Consider the following 10,333-nt stretch of genomic DNA (forward strand, 5'->3'; position numbering starts at 1 on the left):
CCTTGCTAGTGCACTATTCAACTACCATTACATGTTCGCCATCTGGAGTCCACGTGTCATCTCTGTCGGCATCCAATCTCACTTGATTGTGTCAATTCAAACTCGGTTACAAAACAAACATACTATCAGTATACACCAACTAGTTAACTTTCATATCATGCACTTCTTTGTTCTGCCAGTTAGGACATGTTATCCCGAACCACATTCACCAAACCACGAAACATACCCAAGGTAAGCCACTTTTAGAAACCTTCATCATTTACCTGTGACAGTCCTCAACCATTTTTCTAAAGTGGAAAATACTTCACATCCTTTCATATTCTTATTTGGGTCCTTCAATTTGTCTCTTTGCTTAGTTACCAGTTGACATACTTACTAGTTCACATCAACATGCCAATAATCCTCAATACTCCTACTTGCATACCAGTAACATCAACTTGCATACAGGTTGACATAAATGACAACACAATACCAATAATCTTCACATCCTTTCATCTTCTTATTCGGGTCCTTCATTTTGTCTCTTTTCTTTCTTACCGGTTGACATACTTACCGAGTGACATCAACATGCCAACAATCTTCAATGCTCCTACTTGCACACCGGTAACATCAACTTGCATACCGGTTGACATCAGTGACAACACAATGCCAACAGGTACAGTTATTGTGACTGCGGGTGAGATAAGTGGTATTCCTTTCTCAATATTGTTTGATTTTGGTACTTCTAATTCTTTTATTTCTCCTTATTTATTAGAGACATGTGAGATTTTTGTGGCAAAGCATGTTGATAGATGGAAATTTGAGTTGGTCACAAGGTCTAAGGTGGCTATGGATTCCCTTGTGTGTGGTTGTGTTTTGGAGTTGGGAGTGCTCTCTACCATGGTGGATCTTCGTGTCTTATCTTGGGGATCCTATGGAGTGGTGTTAGGTATGGATTGTCTTGAGTCTCATCAGGATAGGATTGATTGTCAAGGTAAAAGAGTGCAGTGTTTAGATGGTAGCGAGATGATTGTAAAGGTAGTAGGTATTCAGGGACGTATTTCTCTTTGAATGATTTTCATGATGCAGATGAAGTATTGTGTGCGCAAGGGTTTTCAACTATTTGTAGTTACAGTGGATGAGTTAGATGAGGGTGAGAGTCAAAATGATATCTTTTCTCATTATCGTTCTCAGATTTATTCCCAAGTAAGATTTTAGGTATGCCGCCAAAGCGCAATATTAATTTTGCGGTATATTTGATTCCAAGAGTAGAGCCTATATCTAAGGCTCCCTATCAGATGACCACTTAGAAGCTGATTGAGTTTAGATTGTAGCTAGAGGAGTTGTTGGTGAAGAAATTCATTTGGCCTAGTGTTTCATCTTGTTTTGTGTTAGTATTGTTTGTGAAGAAGAAGGATGGGTCTCTTTGGTTGTGCATTGATTATAGATAGTTGAATAAGGTGACAATGAAGAACCATTATCCTTTGTCAAGGATCGATGATTTTTTTGATCAAATTAAGGATGCGAAGGTCTTTTCTAAGATAGACCTTAAGTCAAGGTATCCCCAGTTGCATATTCATGAGGCATACATTTACTGTATAGCTTTCGACATCAGGTATGGACATTATGAGTTTACAGTGGTGGCTTTGGGGTTGACGAATGCTGCATCGATTTTCATGAGTTTGATGAATGGAGTGTTCTAGACCTATCTTGACAGATTTGTTCTCATGTTTCTAGATGATATTTTGATTTATTCAAGGACAGAGGAAGAGCATGAGGAGCATATGCAACTTGTCTTACAATGTCTCCTTGAGAAGCTGTTGTACATCAATGTGGCGAGGTGTGAGTTCTTCCTGTCTGAGGTGAAATATTTTGGCCATGTTATTTCAAGAGAGAGTATTGCAGTTGATCCCTCTAAGATTCAGGTGATTGTAGATTGGCCAACACCCACTAATTTGGGTGAGGTATGTAGCTTTATGGGCCTTGCAGTGGCTTGTTTAGGATTTCTCCGAGATTGCACATCCCATTACTTCTCTTCACAAGAAAGGGAAGAAGTTTATTTGGTCAGAGCGATGTGAGATAATTTTCTAGATTTTGAAGGAGTATTTGACTAGTGCACCTATTCTAGCAGTTCCCAATCCCTTGGGTAATTTTGTGGTGTGCACCAATGCATCTTTGGAGGGTCTTGGAGTATTTTTCATGCAAGATGGATGTGTGATTGCCTATGAGTTGTGTAAACTCAAAGATCAAAGAGTTATTCGCAGTGGTTCATGTGTTGGTTAGATGGAGACATTTCCTTCCTGGATATTGATTAAAGTTGCATAGAGATCATCCTAGCTTATACTATATTTTCATGTAACCAAATCTAAAGGTCAAGCAGCAGCGTTGGATGGAGTTTTTGTGCCAGTATGACTTCGAGCTGAAGTACATACAAGGCAAGGAGAATATGGTAGTAGATGCATTGAGCCACAAGAGGAATGAGGTGGTAGCAGTGGTTCTCAGTGTTGATTTGAGGAGTCGTAATCTTAGTTCACTTCAATCAGATGCTTGGTATCAAGAAGTCAGAGAGGAGATTGCAAAAAGGAGGCCTTTAGATGATAGGTATATAAGATACTCTTTGGATTCTGATGGCCTTCTTTGTCATATGGGGTGTATATATGTTCCACCTTCATATGGTCTTCAAGCATTGATTTTATCAAAGGCTCATCGTGCACCTTACTCGGCACATCTAGGTGTGAAGAAGATGCACATGGATTTGCAACATTTATATCATTGGGTAGGTATGAGGAGAAACATAGCATATTATGTATCATGCTTCTTAGAGTGTCAATAGGTGAAGGTAGAGTGCTGACATCCAGCAAGTTTGTTGCAATCAAACCGGATTCTAGAGTTGAAATGGGACATCATATCTATGGACTTCATCGTCCGTTTGCCTATGTTTTCATTGCGTCATAATTCTATTATGGTCATTGTTGATAGGTTGACCAAGGTGCCTCATTTCTTTCCAGTCATATCATCCTACACATTAGAGTCAATGGCTCATATCGTTATGGAGAAGAGAGTGAGGCTACATGGTATCCCTCAAAGGATCATATCGGATCGTGATCTAGTGTTCATTTCAACATGATTTAGGAGCACAACTGAACTTTAGTTCAACATATCATCTGGAGACATATGGATAGCTAGAGAGGGTTAACCAGGTGTTGGATGATATGATGAGGATGTACATTATGGATCAGTAGTCTAGATGGGAGGAGTAGATCCAATTGGTGGAGTTTGCATACAATAATGGCTATCACAGTTCGATTTGTATGTCCACTTTCTAGGCATTGTATGTTCATCTGTTTCATACACCTTTGAGTTGAGACATATTAGAGGACATAGTGCTTCTTTGATCAGAGATCTTGCAGGATTTGGAGGAGTAGGTGAGGTGTATTAGAGAGAACTTGACAAAAGAATAGGATAGACAGAAGAAATATGTAGATGCTCATTTGGTTGATCATTAGTTTTCAGTAGGTACAAGGTGTTTTTTGAGAGTGCGTCCATGAAAGAGTCTTATCCGATATAGAAAAGGCTCTAAGTTGGCACCTTGCATTGTTAGACCATTTGAGATTTTGGAGAGGGTTGTTCCAATAGCTTATTGTCTACCCTTACCACCCAGCTTGTCTTGCATCCATGATGTATTTCATTTATCGGTTTTGAGGCCTTATTTAACTAATGTGATTCATCTTTTAGAATGGCATTCATTGTAGGTAGAGGATGTGCGACTTTGTTTGGATCCCATATGCATTATTTATTATCAAGGGTTGACCCTCAGGGGTAGGGACAAAGACCAGGTAAGGGTCAAATGGGATCCAAATGATAATTCTTTGACAACTTGGGAGGATTCTGCATGGATGAGAGATTTATACCCCTATGTATTCTTAGGCTTCCAAGAGTAAGCCTAGGTAAAGGGGGAACAATGTACTAGTGTCCCTCCCAAACTTGCATTTTTATTTGCATTCTGATAGACTTATGAGGGATACTTGGAAGGTTATTTATGACTCTACTGCTATCTTAGATGGTATCATTGATATTATGACTTTATGTGGACTTATGATTATTTGATATGACTCATTATATTTTGGAGGTTCATGTGATTGATGATGCTAGACATATTATATGATACATGGTATTTTGATGATTCTTGTGGATGTTAGTTTGTAGTATCTCCTTGATGGATGGATGTATATGACTCATGGATTTACATGTGATCATTTCTCATGTGGATTGTATGATTTATGATGGTCCTAACCCTATTTTATGATTATGATTTTATGTGAGGTTTAATGTTATTATGTGTGATTGTCTTCGTGAGTAGAGACTATTTCATATCACTCATTGTGAGCATGATATGTTGTTGGAGTTCTCTATCACTTATCTATTTATCATGATGTATATGTATCGTATATGTTATGTTTTGTATTTGATGCAAGTTTGTAGGTACCAAACATCGACTCCACCCGACTTCACAGGTATGACCGTGTCTTTATCCTAATGGTAAGTTAACAGAGATGCCATATATTCCCTCACACTAGGTCTAAGTTGTGTACTTTGTCAATTATTCCATGACATAAGTTGAGGTTAGAGTCTTATGTTGTGTTCTTTCCTTGGCGTAAAATGTTTAGAGATGGTTATTTATTTAGAGATATGAAATTATTTGATTATTTAATAATTATCTTTGATGGTTATTTAGTTAAATTAATTATTCAATTTAATGATTAATTGAGATTTAATTATCTATGGTTTATTTATTGATTTATGATTTATTATTTATTAATTATTTGTTTGGTTATTTGATTATTGCTTAATTAATTTAATTTAGTATAATTTATTTTGAATTATTGTTTATTTACTTAATGGATATTTATTTTTAATTAGCTTGAATTTTATTGAATTATTATTATTTGGGATTGATATTTATTCTATTTTATTTAACTGATTTAATTTATTTTATAGCCCTTGGGTTATTTTATTTTATTGGGATTGGTTATTGTTTGATTTTATAATATTTAATTTATATTCCCTTGTTGCATGAGTAAATAGATTTAATATAATAGTTACCTATACTTTATTACTATTGGGTAAGATTGCGTCTAGAAATAAAATATAATATTTAATTTTAGTAGGTAGATTATTTTATTTTTGGAATTATTTTGATTGGCCAATGTTTGGCCATGGTTTTGAATGGTTTTATAATTATTTTGCTTTCTAGAATGGTTGTTGAGTTAATCATCCAGTAGATGGAGGAGATTTCTTTTGAATTGGATTGGGAATTTGGCTTGTGGCATTTGGAATTGATTGAAGATTGCTCTACTTTATAATTTTACACCCTTTTTCATTGCGTTCGCAGGTTGGTGAATTTATCCTTGAAGTTTTATTTTCTGAAAAGATTTTCTTCCCTATGAATGTGATATTTTGATGTATGAATGATGTTTGGGAATTGGATTGAGAAATTTTAATTGCATTGGTAGATTTGGATTTGGTTTTGATAATGAATCTAAGGAAGGGTAAAAGATGTAGATTATTATTAGTTTTGGAATGGTTATTTGTCGGCCTATGAATGCCTCCTTTTGCATTAGTTTTATTAATCATTAAAGGCTTGGAAATCCCTTGCTGTGTCCTAGGTACCTTCTTCATTTCACTTTTTCATCTTCATTATGTTCCCCTTTGAGATTGTGATAGTTAGGCACTTTTTTGTCCAATCTGTGCACATGATGGATGATGTAACTTTGTGTAGATCTTATAGGAGGCTATGTTTATATTTTATAATATTGTTTATGCATTATTTCTACCTTCTTGTTCATTTTGGGATTGTTTCTTAACCTATTTATGAGCTTGGGGTCTAAACTAGGCATTTTCGTCAAGCCCCGTCTTCGTTTTAAGTTATTTTTGCATGTTGTTTCATATGCACTAAAATGATCATATGCGCTACAAAATATGTCATATGCACAAAGATAATGATCATATGCACTAATTTGTGTGTCATATGCACTAGTTCAGGTTTTGTATGCTCTAGTTTGAGTAATTTATAGTTTATGATGTTTTCGTCAACTAGGTTTTGTTGGTTTGATTTTTGGGTCCTTCAAGAGGATGAGTATGATTTTTTTGAGCTTCTTATATTTTTTTATTATTTCACCCTAATATTATTTATGACTATTTATGATCCGGTAAGAGGATTCGTGCTTTACTATTGAGGTGTTTTCTATGTGATATTTTGCTCCGACAAGAGGGAGAATTCCTCGTTATTGAGGATTATTTTATTGCTCCACTGAGATGTGTTTTTCCTCAATGTAGAGGATTTGACATGGATTTTTATTCATCCTTCAAATATATTTACTCTTGGCTATTCATTTGCATTGATTTGGTGAAGGCTCTTTCCAAGTGTATGGTCATATGTGCTCCATTATGTTCAATTTGTTCTCATTAGTATGTGACTGTTTATATATCTTTTGGGTGCCTTAATGATCATGTTCTATGATCTTTGGATGTGTATTTTATCCTATGGTTATGGTCCATAGTTGGGGGAGTGGTCTCTTTCATGTGTAGGACTAGGGTCGTGAGCAATAGACCGTTTGTTCAGGGTCTAAACTAGTTGGAAGCACATGAAGATTTTTCTATTTGTAATTGCAAGTGATACCATTAATAATAATTGATTAGTGGATTTGGGTAATTAGGAATTCACCTAATAAAGATAATGAATTTGAGGATTATGATCTTGTGCCCTAATGATTCCCAAGGAAGTGGTTTTGGGATCTTGTATTAGGAAGACCGTTGAAGCAATGTATTGTTCTCTCTTGATTGGCTCCAAGATTGAGTTAGATTCCACATGAGGAAAGCATGTGATGACACTCTACACCACGATATGTGTCCATTATCCCTATGCCCTTGTTGTTGATTTTGCCTCTGGAGGTTGATTGCTTTGATTTAGCCATGTGATGCATTGTGATATTGTATTATCATGTTTGAGTCTTGTGAAGTCATGTTGTATCCTTTGGTTGTTAGGTGTCACCTTAGGTCCTAAGTGTGAGTTTTAATCCTATGTCATCTCCTAGCATAGGGGGTGGTTCCTATTTGGTTCCACATGGTCAGGTGGTTTGATGCCTTCTTCTATTGGGATATTCCTCTTCTTGGATACTAGCATGCATGGATTGGATCCTTGGATTATATATGTGATTATCATTTAGAGATGATTTATATGTGCATGGGAAGAAGATATTGTATCATAATAAATTGTATATGTAATAGGAATTATTTATCTTTTTATCAAGTATATTTATGTATTCATAGATGAAAATTATAATAGGACTTGATGTAGAGATTAGGGAAACATTCCTTGATTATTCCTTGATGTATTGGATATTTTTATTTAATAGAAGTGATGGATTCTATGTGGAAGAGAAATGGGATATCTTATATGTAATTGTGTTGCATTTGTATTGGTGAAATGAAGTTATGCTATGTTAACCTATGGAATGAATGATAGAAAAGATAAAATAATTGTCTTAAATCTATTTGAGTAGATAGGTATTAATTAGATGAAATGGATAAATGGATCTAAGATATTTTGATAGAGAATTCTATGAGAATTAATTATGCATATGCATTAATGTTATTCTAGTTGCATGAAAATTAAATAGTTAGTTGCATGATAGCTTATGATGTTCTAGATGGATAAGTGTTATGTTTAGATGATATCAAGTAGTGATGTCAAGATACCCTAGGGAATAGTTATGTTGCAAGAGTAAAAGAAGAGATTTTTTGATTCTCTAAATGTTTTACTTTTGCTTGCATAATGTAGATTCACGGTTGTGTTCATGGGGTTTATGTGAATTTTCTAATAGTTAATGTAGCATTGATGTATGTTGATGATAACATAGAGTAATGATTATTTAAAAAAAAATTATCTCCTTTTTCCTAGTAGATTTTAGATTATTTCTCAAGGGTATTTTCATGGGCATTACAAGGTGGATACCCTTGATTTTTAATTCATCGAGTATTTGGTGGCCAATGATATATTGGAAGGAATATAAACCCTATAAGCATAATTCAAATAAGCCTAGATGGGACAGGTTAGCAACAAATCAAAGGTTCTAATGGAGTCTAAGTGGAAATACTATGGGAGAAAAAAGTGTGGGGAATTTCAAAACAAAGACTTGGCACTAGAACCAGTTACCTCCTACTTGAGGAAAAGTAGAAGATTAATTTGGTAGATATGACAAGCCTCATTTTTAGTCCATTTTATTTAAAATTTTATGCTAATAAGATTAGTTTCCCTATTTTAAAAAGACATGTTACATTATGTTTAAATTTTGTTTTGAACTTAAACTTTTTAAAATCCTATGATACTCAAACCTGTTAATGAACACTATATGACTATGTTAATTATTTCATGAATGACATGAATGATGTTATTTTGAGTAATGATAGGTAGACAAGAGTTATTCAATTTTAACCTCTATAGGTGTAGCCAATAAGGAGCATATCAATTATAAGGAGGGGAGTTGCTTCGACACTATCATGCATTTATGTACAACAAACTTTGAAAGTAGTCAACTTCTCAACTATGTGCCCAAATTATGAAGACTCCTAGTTCTGTTGGAAGACAATTGTTTTTTATTAAGGAAAAAATGGGTTTTGCAGGGACCCAATGGTAGATAAAAATATTCAAATAAAGTTTACTTAGAAAAGAAAGCTGCATAACAGACAAAAAGGGACAATAGCAATGAACCAAAAGTCAACATAAATCCAACACCAGATAAACAAAGCTAACCTAAGGAATTTAAGGTATCAACAATATTAGCATCAAGGTTACTCATCTCCTAAGCCACCTTCTTCAATTCCTAGACCTTTTGAGGTGAATAATCCGCTTGTCTCTTTAGGTTGGCTCTAGTTCTCTCTGAGGGGCCAAAATCCTCTTTCTATCTTTTGTCTTTGTCAACTTACAAGTCCACAAACGAGGTCATCTGCTGGGTTTTTTCCAACTTATCCACCAAGGTTCTCATAGTAGTAGAAGAATTCTTCACAATTTTGTAGCTGTGCTTCATGATGATGTTCATAGTTTCTCAGATTTTGCCAATTTACCCTTCTAGATACTTAATCTTTTTCTCGTTTTCCTTCTTCCTCTTATCCATCAGCTCAACTACTCTTTGAGGGCACTTGTCCATCAAAATCTTCTCTTCCTCGGTCCACAAAACCCCAATAGCATTTTGAGGCACCCCTTTAGCTTCCATATCCTTTATCTTACTAGGGATAGCCTTGTTCTTTACGCTAAGGTCCTTTATCTCATGAAAAACCCACTTAATAATCCTCAAGAAGTTAACAACCCCATTTTTTGCTATTGCTAGTATGTCATCAGGAAATTCTTGGTCAGGCTTGAAGTAGTGGTCCTCAAGTTTGAGATCTCCAGGGAATACAGACCTATTTTCTTTGTTGGTGGGAGGGTAAGAGTTATGGGATCTATTAGTGTAATCTAGGCCAGTAGAGAAATCCACTAGAGAATCCTCATAATAAGAAACCTATTTTTTCTTGGGGGGGCCTTTCCCTTTATTTTAGCCTTTTTAGAAGTGCCAATGAGGGTTTTCACAGTGGTAACTTTTTTATTTGAAGGCTTTCTCTTCTTCAACACATTCTAGGAGGATGGAGACTCCTCTTCCCATTCACCTTTATCCTTAGACATACTAATATTAGTATTATATCCTTCCAAGACCAACATGCAAGACATGATACTTTCTAGGGCTTTTTTGGTGTTTCTTAATACTATGTTTCAAAGAGAAAAACAAGTAGTAAGGAAATGAAATCCTCAACTTGCATAAAAAATGATTGAGGAGGGAAAAGTGGTAGTTGTAGACTCTAGTAAATCTACCATCCACCATGATGTATTCCATGATAACTCTGAGAACCTCCCTCCATAGTGTCTTTACCTCCCTAGCATCAAAATAACTATTAGAAATTTTGACTATCACCTCCCTTTCCTCATTAGTTTTTGGAAATTTGATGACAACTTCATCCAAAATTTTTTTGTCATGAAATAAATTCACCCCCTTTACGGATAGCCCATTGATTTCTCCAATGAGATTCTCATCTATATTTACCTTACTCCTAGAGAGAACAATTCCTTCATCCTTCTAGTTTTTATAAAAATACTGTAATTTCTAGGTTAGCACCATACAGAATCTCAGGGAAAGGACTTATCCCCACCCTCTCAATATGCCTCCAAGCATTCAAATTTCTCTTGTGCTTATCACAATTGTTTAGATCAACCCTCTTTTTCCTTCCCCCCATCTTCTTAGAGACTTTTCTTATGTTGATCGTA

General features: G+C 35.1%; 1 protein-coding gene across 1 annotated transcript; it reads left to right on the forward strand.

The window, feature by feature from the left end:
• The first annotated feature begins 1,445 nt into the window (after positions 1-1,445).
• Positions 1,446-3,084, forward strand: LOC131874326 (uncharacterized). The gene is made up of 5 exons (XM_059217646.1): positions 1,446-1,594; positions 1,739-1,943; positions 2,071-2,253; positions 2,351-2,755; positions 2,959-3,084. Exons 1-5 carry the CDS (start codon positions 1,446-1,448, stop codon positions 3,082-3,084), a joined length of 1,068 nt encoding a protein of 355 aa, XP_059073629.1.
• Positions 3,085-10,333: the final 7,249 nt, after the last annotated feature.

The sequence above is a fragment of the Cryptomeria japonica genome, chromosome 3 (genome assembly GCF_030272615.1).
Source record: "Cryptomeria japonica chromosome 3, Sugi_1.0, whole genome shotgun sequence".
NCBI lineage: Eukaryota > Viridiplantae > Streptophyta > Pinopsida > Cupressales > Cupressaceae > Cryptomeria > Cryptomeria japonica.

Excerpts from the sequence above, each read along its gene's own strand:
- LOC131874326 (XM_059217646.1), top strand. The coding sequence starts at position 1,446 with ATGAAGAACCATTATCCTTTGTCAAGGATCGATGATTTTTTTGATCAA. Across the intron at positions 1,944-2,070 it reads CACCCACTAATTTGGGTGAG|ATTTTGAAGGAGTATTTGAC; the intron begins GTATGTAGCTTT and ends ATAATTTTCTAG. Across the intron at positions 2,756-2,958 it reads TGCAACATTTATATCATTGG|GTTGACCAAGGTGCCTCATT; the intron begins GTAGGTATGAGG and ends CATTGTTGATAG.